Here is a 16785-nt window from a genome sequence, read left to right as displayed (position 1 = left end):
GACACATATAAGATATCGCTCTGACTTGACAATTATTGGCCTTGATCTAAAGTTAAATATCCTACTAATTTATTAAAATTCTACATATAATTTGTAAAATCTGATATATGGATAAACCAAAAATCTTGATTCTTACTATAATTTTATTTTCTATAATTATTTGATAATTTCACAAGCAAAATATCTCAAAAGTTAAATTAATATGAATGGATTATTTAGTACTTACAAATTCATTATATATATAACGATGGTAAACGTTATATACATCGTCAGAAAAGTCGTTTTTAAAATCACGAGAACATGGTAATTGTAACATAATTTATTTTTGCAGATAATAATAAACGTATGCATAATGGCTTATGTAATGACTGAAAATAACATATTGTTCAAACGTCTTTCTTAAGGAGGGTGGCTAGTCAAATCAATTTGATAAGAATTAGTTCAAATTTATGGAGGACATTCGTCTATAGGAATCTGTCGTCCATGCCAAAGTTGAAGACGATCGTCTGCATGGTTGTCGAGTAATTAATTATTGAAGTTGTACTCTAATACATGGGCGACATAACCAAAATGTCACGATATCTGTAATATAATCCTTGAAAGCATATTAAAAATGATAAGAATGTAATGAAAATAGGTGCAAATAATTCTTTACATATTTAGGAAGGAGCCTTGCCAAGGCTCAAACGATTTGTCTACATAGTTAGCAAGAAATTATAAAAATAAAACAGCATGTTGTAGCTATTTCGCGTAAAGCTATCGAGCACGCGACGGAGAGCGGCAACGTCGCATTAGAGTCGGCCCTGATAAATCATGGGTGCCAATGGGGCCATAATTTAGTTACAGGTTATACAGAGAAAATAAATTTTCGTATCATAATTTTGATGAAAACAATTGTCAAATAATTGACGCTTTATTTTATTATTTCATTATAATTATTTTTTATCATTACAAAATGATGTAGAATGAAATGTAGAGAGACGTAATGCGAATTAAAATTTGTTAATTGAAAATTGAACAAACTTGTTGAAAATATAAAATAATATAATATTATATATAAAATAAATTAATACATTTTATTAAACAGATATGTTATGCTATTAAACTTTATAACGCAGCATATGACATGTGCAAAAACAGTAATACTTAAATATAGCTTACAGCATACATATCACAAATTTATTTGAGCAACTCTTCGAAATGACTTATGATAATATTCAGCATTTTTTTTTGTTTTAATCACTTCCCAGTGAACACATTTCATAACGGCAATATAACATGGAAGTTACATGTAATATCACAATGTTATTCTTGTGATATATAAGGGCTACATAACATAGAAGAAACATGCAATTTAACATTTGTTATATGCAGGTAATATAACTGTTATACATTTTTTTGCGTTACAGTTATGTAACAAAAATTGTGTAATTGTTACGTAACACGCTTGGATCAATGTTAGTATAACTAGTAATATTCTGGTAATATTAATGGAGTGTAACGGAATAACATATAGAATATAAAACTGTTGATTTGCTTACTGCTCACGTTTTTCTATGCTTTTAAACCCTGCATCGTTTTATTTTGCTAGAGCTAATAATGATCTGCGCTTTTTATCATAAATTTTTAATTGTTTTTAAATATATATATTTTGTTTGAAAGGTTTAATATTGTGCAAAGGCCCTTTAGTTTGCCTTAAGGCAAAAATTATAATTTACAAAATACATAATTTATAATTAATAATTATTAATAATTTACAAGATATTTATAATTTATATGATCAATTTATATAATCATCCATCCATATCGGTAAATAACGTAATTAATCATCATGATGCATATTACCATTACATGTACCAATTTAGTAGAATGCATTTACGTACTGCTTCTATGTACATATAATAGATATAATGTCAATATTAAAAATTTGTGCAGCTATATACTCTTTTTAAACTTAATTTGTTTCTTAAGATGATTTTTGAAAAATTATATATTTGCGCTGGTTGTGACATATGTAGACTATATATAACACTTACATCAAATTAAGAAGTAGCCTACCACGTAAGGCAGTTGGCTCACGATCCAGACCCAGTGAACACAATGCAACATGTAACGTACAGGTTAGTTGTAATTTCCTACTCAACAATATAAATGCAATGTAACACGTGTGTTATATTGTTGAGTAGGAAATTACAACTAACCTGTACGTTACATGTTGCATTGTGTTCACTGGGAGGTCCCGAGTTCGAATCCCACCAAGGTAAGTGTGTTTTTTTAAATTCGAGAAAATATTTATAATCATAGACTGCATCTTAAGAAACAAATTTAGTTATAAAATGGTAATAAAATCTTGAAAAAAAAAAAAATATTTTTTACGCTCATTATTACGGCTAGTACAACAGTTGGTGTAACTGTTACGTAATAGTTAAATAACACGTTATGTAACATGTTATATTGCTGAGTCGGAAATTGTAACTTACATGTAAGTTACATGTAACACTCTGGTTGATATAACCTGTTACATTCGGTTACATTGCCGTTGCATTGCTACTATATTACTGTGTTCACTGGGTTGCTTTTTTCCATTCTCTTTCTTTTCAAGTAGTGATATAATCTCTTCCTTTCTTTGACTGTATGCATGTTGTAATAGGACGTAGCTAATACCTGCATTAGCCATTCTTTTTCTTATCTCGTTGGAATTTGACAAAGGTACAAGTGATTTGAAATTCTTGTCGTATTGCAACATTTCTACGTACTTTTTATTACTGGTAAGTAATTCGTCGACTGTGAAGTTATAAAAGGCCACGTTCTGTAGCATTACTACATCGTACATTGCATCGTGAGCTTTTTCTGGATGTAGAGCAAAGTTTCGAGCTGCCAGCTTTACTAAACTGCAATCTTCACCGGAAAACTTATTCCTAAAAAGTGGCAGAGTGTCTACGAAACCGTCAATAACGTGGATAAATTCTGTGACGAGGCCTACTTGATTGATAAGACGTATAAGTCGTGGAGCATCAAAAGCACAATTATGTGCAATTAACACGCAAGGCTTCTGTAAACCCTTTAAAAATTGGAGCAATTCGTTCGCAACTACGTGCAAAGGCTTCGCAGGTACGCTTCTTCCGTGTAAGAATAGATCGTGTCCTTCGTTGGTTAGTCCATTGACTTTTGAAGCAGCCAAAGATATATTTTCGTATTTTCGTTTGGCCTTATGTATTCATTGAACATTGTGCTCCCACATTTCATAGCAACCTGTAAGACTTCGCAAGTCAGTTTTAACCCCGCAGTTTCCAAATCGAAAAAAACCAAAGCTGTGGAGTTATTATTGTGATCGAAATTGTTTGCTAAGCTTGGCAACTCAGTAGATGATGTATCGCGGTCAGTTTCTACTGCAGGCATGCTCAATAGACCGATGTGACTGCTATAAGTTTCACCTTCGAGATGATCCCGTCTATTTCGTAATTGAGATCTCTGTTTTCTGAGAGTTCGTCTTCGCGCTTTGAAAAGTGGTGTCTTTGCTTTCGTCGACCGTATCCGAGCTGATTTTGCACATCTTTCTACGTGTTTAGACAAATGTGATCCTGGACTCAATTCGTAATATTTATATACCTCTTCTACATATTTTTCTCCGTAATTTTTCTGGGCAACCGCGGATGCATATCTAAAATCAGCAGATTCGGAAAGACTGTAGCACACGGCTTTTGGCGCTTTCTTTGACATAATGTTATTCAGGCTTTCATTAGCCTGGCTCGAAGCGCCAGTCGAGAATTTCTCTGCGTTGTTTGCCAATTTATTAAAAAGTTCTTTTAACTCTTCAAATAAACGTTCGTTTTGAAAACCACCAAGAACGGTTGAATGTGTGTAATTTTCCGGATCCTTCGAATAATTGCACCAATCTCCGCAATTATCATGCATGTTAAAAGCATGGAATGGGATGTTCCTGATTGCAGCAGCCAAATTATCCGGATTTCCTGGATTCTGGGATACAGCATATGTGAAACATCTGTGTAAATATTTGATAGCTTCTGACGTCAGCTCTTTATTAGCATCACTTCTCTTGTCAATTTTGTATAACATATTTGTCACACCTCTCGAAGTGTGGTTTTTGTCTGAGTGCTTCACAACGGGGTGACTGCATGCATTTCTCACAGCGCAGATACTTGAACTGTCATCATCACCTATGAAAACTCCAACTTGTACGTTTTGCGACTTCAAAATCGTGCTATTAGCCGCTAGTTGAGCTGCAGTATCAGGCTCCATTGCTTTGGCACTGCCGTTGAAATTTAGACGACAATCATGCTTTTCCTTCGCTTTTCCTAAATAGCATAAGCGGCACTCCCTGTTTCTCGTTGCAAAATCTAAGACTTTACCAGACTGCGTCCCGATTATAGAAGCGTAGCCATTCAAACTGTCATACTGACGCCCTGAGCCTCGTTTGCTCCAACCCATGTCGTAAGAAATAAAGATTCGTGTTAAATCATTCATCGCTTGATTGATTGATTCGTCTGGCGCATTATAGTTTTCTTGAAATTCACGCGAACCATCTGTTTCTTTCGTCGATAGAACTAAATCTTCGGATTCTTCTCTACTTCTAGAATCATCTGTTTCTTTCGTTAATAGAACTGAATCTTCGGATTCTTCTCTACTTCTAACTAGAAACCCGCTTCGAAGATCTTCAGGCCTATACATCATTAGGGAAAAATAATGAGAGTAAGAATACGAAAGAGATATAATAAATGTCTGAGTTTTTGCTGTGTATAATTATAGATTTTATTTATAATTTTAGATTGGATACAAACATAATTTCTTTTAAAGGAGGGTATCGGCCAATAACGAGCGAAAACAAATTAGTTAGAATTATCGATTTTTTCAAATGTATTGTCAACAATGTTGAAGGGACGTTTCGGCACACCGTGCCTTCTTCAGCCTCATAATATACATTAAAATATACGCTTCAGACTATTTTTACAATCAAAAAAATACCTTAGATATTATGAAGTCGCACGAAATTTATAACTACGTATGGATTTAACCAGTTAATCTCCATGCTGTTGACAGCCTGAGTTATCTCGGTGCGCATTTGTTTGAAACTCTTCATTTTAAATCGAAACAGATCCATGATTAATTCTTCAGTGGACAATGGGAATCAATCGTGTCAGTCAGCGAAGCCAGTTCGTCACAATAGGAGTCAAATATATAAAATTAGAACGCGTGTGAACTGTAATGTAATGAGGTGAATTATGTTATTTGTCAAAAAGTAAAATAGTAACAAAAGTTAACGATTCTACGTACTAAATTGTGGAAATACCGAGAGCTATTTTTAAGTACCGGACTGATTCGAATCCTCCGTGCGACTGGGCTACAACGTCGTGACACAGTCAACCAACAATAAAGACTGTCGGTCTATACGAAAAATAAGTCCCTATGAATTGTTACTAAGTTCGCTTAAGATACTAAAATATGACCCATCAAGTAATTCAGTATCTTTGTTGGAATTAATGCCGTTTTTTTGTTCCTTTATGTGAATCATTTCGGAAATAAGCCTTTTATGATAATTTGTCTCAAAATCTAATATTACAGGATTGTTCCAATTGAAACTATGGTTGAGATTTTGCATATGTTCCGTTATGACCGAATGCTTTGATGGATCCAATTTAAAGTTGGTTCTGTGTTCATTGATTCTTGTTTTTAATTGCCTTTTGGTTTGCCCCACATAAGAGGCATCACAATTGTTACAATTGATTTTGTAGATGACATTATTATTCACGCACAGTTCAGAAACATCTTTATGTGTTCTTATAAATTTGTTTAATTTGTTCAGCACTCTGTAACCAATTATGTGTTCGTTTTTATTTAAAAAACGAGCTACTTTTTCCGAGATATTATTGATAAATGGTATAACAATAATTTTTCTTTCATCATTGTCATCCGAATCAATTGTATCAATTTTATTTTTATTCATATTAAGTTTGCCGTTGAACAATTTATTCAATCTTATATTGATTCGTTTGAAAATTAAATTTAAGGGATAACCATTGGCAATTAACAATTCGATAACATACTTAATGTTCTTAGAATGGAACATAGGATGAGATAAAAGTAAGGTTCTATCAACTAAACCGTATATCGTGCCGATTTTATGGCATTCCGGATGGTTCGAATAATAGGATAAGTATCGGCCTGAGAATGTATCCTTATGATACCAATCTATGACAATAGTGTCATCAATCACATGTAGTTGTAAATCCAAAAAGCTTAACTTACGATCTTTTTCAAATTCAATGGTAAATTTAAGTCTTTCGTGGTAATTATTAAATTTGTTTAAAACGTAATGTGCTTTGTCGCGTGGAACAGGAAAAATTATGTCATCAACGTACCGGAAATAAAACAATAATTCGAAATCCATCGATTCTAATATTGATTCCTCTAAATCTTGCATGACAATGTCAGCAATAATCGGGGACAGCGGAGAGCCCATGGGGGAACCAAAGGTCTGCTTATATGTCACGTTGTTGAATGTGAAATATGTAGATGATAATATGAATTCTATGGCCATTAAAAACTCTTTTTCGGGGATTTTGGTGCCTTTACTAATATCCGGCCATCTTTTTTTGATGCTATTCAATGCAAGATTTAGAGAAATATTCGTAAAAAGAGAAGTTGCATCTAAAGATATGAGAATGTCTGATTGAGAAACTCTCAATATCTTACCAGAGAGCTCCTTATATAAGTCAAAGCTATTGTTCACATGGCTTCTTGTTTTAGGAATGTTATCAGAAATAATCCCTTGTAAATAACTGGCAAAGGAATAAAGTGCTGTATTAATTGAGGACACAATTAGTCGGAACGGATTATTCGGCTTGTGGATTTTTGGAAGGGCATACGCTTTAGGTAATAATGCGTCACTGGAATGCATTCTGAAATAATTCTGTTTCAAAATGTAGTTTTTGTTGAACCATGATTTAAGTAAATTGTTACATTTGTTTTCAATTTGTTTTGCGGGGTTCTTATTTATCACTGTATAAGTACTATCATCTTTTAACATATCTTCTGTTTTTTGAATGTATTCAACTCTATTCATCGCAACAGTGATATTACCTTTATCTGCCCGTGTAAAAATAATATTAGGATTGTTTTTACAAAACCTCTGGGTAATTTTATAGCTAGTAAGAAGCTTCGTGTTGATATTATTAATAGTGGGTTTAGAATATAGGTAATTATGTAATTGTGGGATAACTGCATTTCTAATTCGAGAGAGGTTGCTAATGTTTTGACGTTTAGTATTCCCTTCTATATCTTTAATGAACTCGTGTATATTCTTCTTTCTGTTTAAACTGTTCGGAAGGCAAAAATTGCTTCCCAACTGTAACAATCCGGTAACATCCTGAGGGATGACAATGTTAGAGAGATTGACAAACCATTTGTCATTGGTTTTCTTCAAAAGGTCAATAGTTAACTCTATGAATTCTTCTGGTTGGATGAAAGTTTCTATTACAGTGTTAAGTGGATTGTTGGGAGGTTTGTTACGTGCGTATTGTACTTCGTTAGGGTTGTTTTTATTAATGATCGAAAACATTGTTATTGCTTTCGATGATTTAATTTGATTTAGTTTACTTTTATGGACTAGCCAATTAAATTTTTTGTTGCTGGACATCTCTAATCTACTTTGCAGGTTTAACAAAGGAGTATTATAATGCGCCTGAATGTCATTCCAAATGTATACCGGTAATATGTTGGATAATTTGTTGGAAAGGAAGCCAATCTTTTTATGTAAGTAATCTACTGTTCTGTGTAAATCGAAAATCTCAATATTTAAAATGTTATATTTTAACTTATGTAATGAGCTCTCCACTTTGTTCTTCGATCTTACATGAAACAAGTTAATATTGTTTACGTAGTTGTAATATAAGTGTGATGGTATTAAACCATTATGTTTACACAATTTTAAAAATTGTAATTTGGATACAGATCTTATAGCTCTATAATTCGTGTCGATCCATTGTTTCAATAGTATGGAAGCGTTTTCCCCGAAAAGAAAAGATACAGATTTAACGTTAAAACGATAACAATCATTATAACCCATTGTAGGGTTCCTTCAACATTGTTGACAATACATTTGAAAAAATCGATAATTCTAACTAATTTGTTTTCGCTCGTTATTGGCCGATACCCTCCTTTATTGTTTATATACACGAGCTTGTTTTGTATTTTTATGTTGATAATTTCTTTTATTATTTACGAGTCATTTTATAATATTCATATGTACAATTATTAAAAATTTGTATGTATATTTCCTATAATCCTGCTTATGTATGTAATCATTGTAAAATTCATTATCATTAAAAGAATATAAACTTTTAAAATAAAAAATAAACATTTGAAAAAACTGGATTTTGTTGTAAAAAAAAGTCTAAGTCTAATACTATTATGTCTAATACAATTATTATTGACTTATGCAATTTAGTGAGAATAGAGAAAACAAATGCTCGTAAAAATCCTGACGCCAATAAACTTACAAAAGTCTTTCCAAAGACTCCACATTTTGTATTGTTAAAGATTGTTCTAATTTTGTGGCTTCTTGACAGCTTTGCTTTGCAACTACTTCAATTATAGGTCCAATCTCTCTCTCATATCGTTTGTACGAGGACGGACAAACGGTCGGGATATTCAGGCACTGCAGATACTTGTTAACAGATGTGTATCCTAATCCTGAGTGTACAGTCCCTGTACAAAAGTCCCATCGTTAGAAAATGTAAATATTTTATTTAATTTTTTATTTTTATTAATGAATTATACAATTTTGCAAATATGTAAAAAGATTTATAATGTACAACTTACCTAACGCTGATTTAGTGTTGACATCGTATTGCAACTTATTTGGTCCAGGATGCATATATCCACTCGGTACCTTATTCATTAGCAGGCAGTTCTGGCAGAGTACAGAAAATATGAAGCCAAACCATATCTCTTTTCTTGTTTAATATTTCTCATCCATAAATCCTCATTACAGAAAGTACAGATCATGTGTTGCGACATAACCTTTAAATCAATATACGTCGCCCATCGACCACGCATTCTGTTTCTTCTGTCTCTTCTGTCTCTTCTTCTTTTCTTCGCCGCTTTCCATTCTCCACTTGCTTTAAACGACGATTGTACTGCTTTACAGTTTGCAGTTTTCCTTTCCACCTTTTCATTTTCGTCGAGAACACCAAAATTAAATACTTCAAGATCTCTCGCGTTCCTGTCTTCCCGAGGCCCGAGGTTATTGTATCAGTGCTACCAGCTACTGAGAACGAAATTGCGTGGTTGCCAAATTTCAACGTGAATAATAACGTATTTGGGTTTTAATTGTACAAACAACAAATTAAAACCTTAAGAAATAGCTAATAAAATGCATTCTACATATTTATTTGCTCAAACTCGTTTATTTCTCGCGATGAAAAATGTGATTATTTAGAGTTGGCAGCGTCCGTGTAAAAGTGCAGGCTATGTGCGCGCTTGAACTTTCTGCACTTAAAAGAGACATAAATATATATTGGGCGTTGGAGAGAGAGAGGCAGCAAAAAGCAACGCTACACCTATAAGCTTTCCCCTCTTGCCGCCTGCCCCGCAATGACACTAGCCACCCTCCTTAATGCTTACAAATATATTATTATTATAAATTCAATTATTCATATAACTAAGAATTCTTATGTAATAATTTAAACTGTTAAGGGGATGCTGGAGCCGTAGCCGAACTCAATCGGCGTCGGTAAAGAAGACCGGCGAACTATATCTGTCTGGTTGGCGCTCGCCTGTATATATCAGATGTTCGCGTCATCATTATCTGTTGTACATATTAGCTGATAAGTTGCGCGTATAATTAACGTACAAATTCGTAATTCGTGACTCGCGCGAGACGTTGGCGGATCGCGATAGATAGCAACACTCGCGCGACTCACCCGACTCGTGCTGCCCGCCCACGGGTGGCCCGCAATTATTTGGAACCATGAGTACTCGCTCCGGCCGCTATTCGCAGGTGCGCGAGCCGAGGAGTACCGTGGGAGGATTCGCCGTTCAAACGTGGACTCGAGAACACACACTCGCCTTGCGCTCGCACAGTTCGGAGTAATCAAGTGAACTCGCAGTTTCGGAGCTCGACAAGTCGTCTCAGTAATCTCGGGCTTGAGTGCTTGCCTCTTGCACATGTGCCTGCTATATCGCCTGCTTGCCGTATTGCACGTTTTGCCTGCCTGCCTGCCGCGGCACGTGAGTGCCTGCACATCCTAGCCTGTTGCACGCCTTCCGCTCTCCATCACCACAGGGAGGACCAGACGCCACGAGGCCACCACAAGACCATCGGGCAACGATACGGTGAGTCGCTTTTTCGCTTGCTTTCGCTTTATTCGCCTAATTAAACTTGTGAGGGGATTGCCCCTCTGGTCCTTCGAGCCGCGAAATCTCATCGACCGATCGCAAATCCGGGGCGATTGACACCCCCCCGAGCATTGGTCCTTCGAGCCGGATCTTTCCTTCTCGCGTCTAGAAGCTTCCGCCGACCTTTCGCGCGATTCATCGGAACTCCGCATGAGCGTTTGTCATTGCATTCGACTAATCGGCGTTCGTTATTGTGGTCTCGCCTGCGTGCGGGCCATCATTCGAATTTTCTTGCATCGTGTGATTGGCGCGTGCCCCCTTGCCCTGCGTGATATCTCTCGTCCTTCGTCGCACTCGGCACGTGGCGACGAAGATATCCGCGTAGGAGTAATTGCTTGCGCGCGTGCTATCACTCGACCACCTAGTTTAGTTCATTAATCGAACATTGATCTCGCGGTCCATCGGGACATTGAAATCGGATAATCGGGGTGTGCCTTTCGCGTGATATATCTTGTCCGCACGTCGCATCGTCACGTCGCGGCGAATATATCCGCGTATTCGTTGTTTTCGCGCGCACGCCATTACTCCGATCTCTCGAGCTAATCGTAGCAGAATCGTTGCGGATTTTGCATTTGAAAAATTAATTGCGAAAGGCGATCGACTATTCGTGAACTTTCATCGCCATCAACCTTTGTTTTCGAGCTCGAGTCGTCCGCCCCCCCTCGACCTTGGCGAGCGGCGCGGCTTTCGCTCATGCTTATTTGATCTCCGCATTCCGGAGCGAGACATACTTCTTGCGTTTGTTGTGCTGGCTGCCACCCCCTGAATTCTCTCGACTTTCGAACTCGTTGCTTCGTTTCGTGCGTTGTGTATATATTTTCGCTACCGGCTGACGAGCATAGCGTCGCGCGTTCACGAGCGGCCTTCAATTTGAGACAAGTACATCTTGTACTCCGATTTCAAGATGACTCGAGGCAGCAGCGCGCGGCGCCGCGAGCTGTGCATTCGGCGCATGCAGGAAGTGCATCAATATTCGATGCTCGCGGTAGACAAACGTGGCCATGAGGCCAACCTTTCTTGTTCGGTATCCGGCGGTAGCGCAATTAGTTCAGGATTTTGAGGAGGCCCACCTCCAAATCATCCAAGACGCTACGGATGAAGAATTCGCCCAAGAAGACGTGATACGTAATGACTTTGACACAATGCGGTTCGCGGTAATAGGGCGTTACGAAAGCTTCGTTCCCGCGCGGGAGACCGACGAATCCGCGCGGGGCGCGCCGCCGGCGCATCACTCCGCGATTAAATTACCGAAGATCGCCCTTCCTCAATTCAACGGTGATCTTGACAAATGGCCGTCTTTTATCGCGCTGTATAACCAGGCGATCCACGAAAATCGCAGTGTGTCCGCGATCGAGAAATATCAATATTTGTTGGCCTCGCTATCGGGGGAGGCTCTCGGCGTGGTGAGAAACCTGCCATTGACCGCGGAAAATTACGAGATCGCGTATGATGCGCTTCGGGAGCGCTACCAGAATAGGCGCAAATTAGCGACGCAGTACTGGCGTTCGTTCGTACACGCCAAACCGTTGGTTGCGGATTCCGCCGAATCCCTCCGCGCGTTACTGGACGTGTTCACCGAAAACACGCGCGCCCTGAGTATGCTGGATTATCCTGTCGACGCGTGGGACTTCATGCTGCTTAATCAGTTACTCGAAAAGCTCACTCCCACGCTCCGGGAGAAGTTCGAAGCGGCCCACATGACCGGGGAATCGCCGCGGTATGACCAATTAACGAGATTTCTAGCGGGATACTGCACGGTTCTCGCGTCGGCATCCAACCCTTCGGCACAGTCGAGTAAAGCAAAACCTCAGCCGTCAACGAAAACCGCGTCGACTACTTCGCTCGTCGCTCAAAGCGCCGCGTGCCCAAAATGCACGGAGCAGCATCTGCTGGCTAAGTGCCCCGTTTTCCTTCAGCTCTCGACCCAAGAACGGTATAGCTTTGCACGCGAACGGGGACTTTGTCTGAATTGCCTCCGCGCAGGCCATAACTGGAAGACTTGCCCTAGCCTTTGGACTTGCCGGTCCTGTCAGGCGAAGCACCACTCTCTCCTGCACTTCGAGCAGGCTAGCGTCCCGTCTCTCGCGACCGCTCCGGCGGTAACTTCGGTCGTTGACGTCGCGGCACCGGAGAATGCAGGCGGACACTAAGCGAGCATTGCCTCGAGACATAATCGCGCGCCCGTCGCCACGCGTGATGTCTCTCGCCCGTTCGTCGCATGGGCACGTTCGCGGCGACAATATGTGTAATTGAATGTGACAATATCCGTGTAATTGTAGTTCGTTTGGACGAGGTCGAGTCTTACACACTCACCCCGTCCCGGGTCCCTTACGACTCATCGTGCACCGTCGAGTCACCATACACTCACGGTGCTTTTGGACACCGCCGTCTTGGCGCATCACCACTCGGGTGGCGCCGAACGGTAGGACCTCGTCACGCCGTCTTGGCGTAGCACCATCGTTCTCCCGCTATCATGGAGGGCTTCGGGTGTCGCCAAACGGTCGGACCTCACTCGGAGGTCTTCGACTCCCGCCGTCTTGGCGTCTCACTATTGTTCCTCCCGCTATCACGGAGGGCTTAGGGTGTCGCCGAACGGTAGGACCTCGTTACCGCCGTCTTGGGGTAGCACCATCGTTCTCCCGCTATCACGGAGGGCTTCGGGTGTCGCCAAACGGTCGGACCTCATTCGGAGGTCTTCGACTCCCGCCGTCTTGGCGTCTCACTATTGCTCCTCCCGCTATCACGGAGGGCTTAGGGTGTCGCCGAACGGCTGGACCTCATTCGGAGGTCACACATCGTCACGCGTGATGTCTCTCGTCCGCACGTCGCATGAGCACAGTCGCGGCGAAGATATTCGCGTAATCGTAGCTCGTTGAACGAGGGCGAGGCCCTACACCCTCGCCCCGTTATCGTGCACCGTCGAGTCATCGTACACTCTCGGTGTCCGAGGACACCGCCGTCTCGGCGCGTCACCACTCGGGTGACGCCGAACGGTAGGACCGCATTACCGCCGTCTTGGCGCGTCACCATTCGGGTGTCGCCAAACGGCCGGACCTCACTCGGAGGTCATAACCGGCGAGTCACCACACACTCCCGGTATCGTGGATATCTCCGTCTTGGCGATCACCAGGGTTCCTCCCGCTATCACGGAGGGCTACGGGTGTCGCCAAACGGCCGGACCTCATTCAGAGGCCAAAAATTACCGACGTCTTGGCGTAGGACTCGCGCTTCTCCCGCGATCACGGAGGGCTGCGGGTGCTGCCAGACGGCCAGACCTCCGCCGGAGGTCGTCAACAAATGTTGCGCACACGCGCGCCCTATTATCTCGATTCGCTTGACAAACCCATTAGCGCAATCATTCGGGTCGCGTCGTTGTCTCGCATCCATTTGTGTCCGACCCTTCGCTGTCCGACCCTTGGATTTTGCAAATCCACTCGTTCAAATCTCGTTACAAATAAGCAGATTCGTCGTTAGATAAAATTCGTAGGGTAATTGCGTATCTCATAAGGTTGCGACTCGATCCGGGGCCAAGCCGGTACCCGCGACCTTGGCCGTGGATCAACTCGAAGCGCATTCGGCGCTACTAGCGGTGGTAAAATTGATTCAGCTGGGGTCCGTCGGTAGGGGGATCGATCGACTGGGGAACGGGAAGAGACTACCCAAGTCACTCAGCTCACTCGCTTCATTCCTAGACCCAACGGGACTTCTCAGGGTGGGCGGCAGACTCAGCCACTAAAGACGACAACGCGTTCCCGTTGCGCTGGAAACGTGGCCGAGTAGAAAACGCTACATTTCGGTAGCGATAGCGTCCCGCGTGTCGCCACGGTTCGGGTGGCGGACGGCTCAATCTCGCGTCTCCCGGTTAAGCTGCGCCCTTTGCCGACGGGCACACCACGGGACGCGGACTCCGAGTAAAAACAAAAAAAAATACAAAGCATTGTATTTTGGTGGGCGGTATGGTTGGCGCTCGCCTGTATATATCAGATGTTTGCGTCATCATTATCTGTTGTACATATTAGCTGATAAGTTGCGCGTATAATTAACGTACAAATTCGTAATTCGTGACTCGCGCGAGACGTTGGCGGATCGCGATAGATAGCAACACTCGCGCGACTCACCCGACTCGTGCTGCCCGCCCACGGGTGGCCCGCAATTATTTGGAACCATGAGTACTCGCTCCGGCCGCTATTCGCAGGTGCGCGAGCCGAGGAGTACCGTGGGAGGATTCGCCGTCCAAACGTGGACTCGAGAACACACACTCGCCTTGCGCTCGCACAGTTCGGAGTAATCAAGTGAACTCGCAGTTTCGGAGCTCGACAAGTCGTCTCAGTAATCTCGGGCTTGAGTGCTTGCCTCTTGCACATGTGCCTGCTATATCGCCTGCTTGCCGTATTGCACGTTTTGCCTGCCTGCCTGCCGCGGCACGTGAGTGCCTGCACATCCTAGCCTGTTGCACGCCTTCCGCTCTCCATCACCACAGGGAGGACCAGACGCCACGAGGCCACCACAAGACCATCGGGCAACGATACGGTGAGTCGCTTTTCGCTTGCTTTCGCTTTATTCGCCTAATTAAACTTGTGAGGGGATTGCCCCTCTGGTCCTTCGAACCGCGAAATCTCATCGACCGATCGCAAATCCGGGGCGATTAACACCCCCCCGAGCACTGTCCTTGTATAGACAAAGATATAGACAAGGATAGCACGCTACATTGCACGCACACATACGCACGATGCACGTCGACATTATACTTTTATATTACGCTTCCAAATCTTGATTTGGAGGGTTTATCGATGTTTTTCTTGTTGTGCAATTCGGGGGAACTTGTTTTCGCGTTCGTACCAATGGTATATCTCTTATATGAAATACATCTTGTGACGAGCTGACAGCTCGCCGCAACTCGAGACGCCATATTGGGATAAAAGTAGGATAAGGAAATCTGTGTACTTCCGTAATTTTTTCTCGTTTTCTATATAAAATCGGAGTTCCCCCGAATCATTAATGTACGTACTGCAATTCTGGAGAAGGATTTTTAATTCTGTCAAATTAATATGACGCTACGTGCCGACAAAAAATGCCGGTAAAACAGACGGCTCATCCCTTAACAGATATAAAGATTGCAGTCGGTAAGTTAGAATTCGCAAGTAGGTAACAATGTAAAATAATTACAACTTAACACTCCTCCTTAATTATTTTACACCGTAGCTCGGTGTTCGGAACTCTTGACATGCTTCAGTTTAATTATTTTTCCAATATGTTCCTCAATAAATTTTCTAGGAATCTCAATGTGTTTCTTGCCCTTTGTTACCTTACCTTTACTAGCGTTCTGTATCGCGCGCGCGCGAGAGAGAGAGAGAGAGAGAGAGAGAGAGAGAGAGAGAGAGAGAGAGAGAGAAAGAGAAAAAGAGAGAGAAAGAGAGAGAGAGAGAGAGAGAGAGAGAATTGAACTAAATATTATATTAAATATTATATTATAGTGAATAGCAGACTGATTGTCAACGCACAGCAAGGTTGGTGTGTTTAAATCGTTACCGATATGGATAGATGATTATATAAATTGATCATAGAAATTATAAATATCTTGTAAATTATTAATAATTATTAATTATAAATTATGTATTTTGTAAATTATAATTTTTGCCTTAAGGCAAACTAAAAGGCCTCTGCACAATATTAAACCTTTCAAACAAAATATATATATTTAAAAACAATTGAAAATTTATGATGAAAAGCGCAGATCATTATTAGCTCTAGCAAAATAAAACGATGCTGGGTTTAAGAGCCCGGACACATAGAAAAACGTGAACAGTAAGCAAATCAACAGTCTTATATTGTATATGTTATTCCGTTACACCTCATTAATATTACCAAAATATTACTAGTTATACTAACATTGATCCAAGCGTGTTACGTAACAATTACACAATTTTTGTTACATAACTGTAACGCAAAAAAAATGTATAACAGTTATATTACCTGCATATAACAAATGTTAAATTGCATGTTTCTTCCATGTTATGCAGCCCTTATATATCACAAGAATAACATTGTGATATTACATGTAATTTCCATGTTATATTGCCGTTATGAGATGTGTTCACTGGGAGATGTCAATTAAAGAAACGGCTGCCCGATACTCAGCTTCGGCTGTTGAAGTTGCGACAAGGCGTTGTTTTTTAGAGTACCACCCATATAGCACAGCAGCGCGTGCAAAGTGCTTTGAAAGCGCTATTGAGAATGCCTTTCCCAAAACCGCTGTCACGCACTTTTTTGGCAGGTGGCTATTTTGATGGATTTTGATTCACAGTGTGCTGAAAATTATTTTTAAGACTATAAAAGGTTGCTTGAAAACATGTAATTCACTTTTCAAAA

General features: G+C 40.7%; 2 protein-coding genes across 2 annotated transcripts; one reads left to right on the top strand and one right to left on the bottom strand.

Moving 5' to 3' along the window:
- Positions 1 to 4752: 4752 nt before the first annotated feature.
- Positions 4753 to 9524, bottom strand: LOC139816224 (uncharacterized). Its single transcript, XM_071783623.1, has 2 exons — positions 8839 to 9524; positions 4753 to 8724 (listed from the first exon to the last, which is right to left on the bottom strand). Exon 2 carries the CDS (start codon positions 8081 to 8083, stop codon positions 5423 to 5425), a length of 2661 nt encoding a protein of 886 aa, XP_071639724.1. The 5' UTR covers positions 8084 to 8724; positions 8839 to 9524; the 3' UTR covers positions 4753 to 5422.
- A 1893-nt stretch (positions 9525 to 11417) lies between these two features.
- LOC139816405 (uncharacterized) lies at positions 11418 to 12566 on the top strand. The gene has a single exon (XM_071783890.1). It carries the CDS (start codon positions 11418 to 11420, stop codon positions 12564 to 12566), a length of 1149 nt encoding a protein of 382 aa, XP_071639991.1.
- Positions 12567 to 16785: the final 4219 nt, after the last annotated feature.

This window comes from Temnothorax longispinosus, chromosome 7, assembly GCF_030848805.1.
Source record: "Temnothorax longispinosus isolate EJ_2023e chromosome 7, Tlon_JGU_v1, whole genome shotgun sequence".
Classification (NCBI taxonomy): Eukaryota; Metazoa; Arthropoda; class Insecta; order Hymenoptera; family Formicidae; genus Temnothorax; species Temnothorax longispinosus.
Note: the sequence above shows the minus strand (reverse complement) of the source record. Positions and strands in the feature narration are given on the sequence as shown.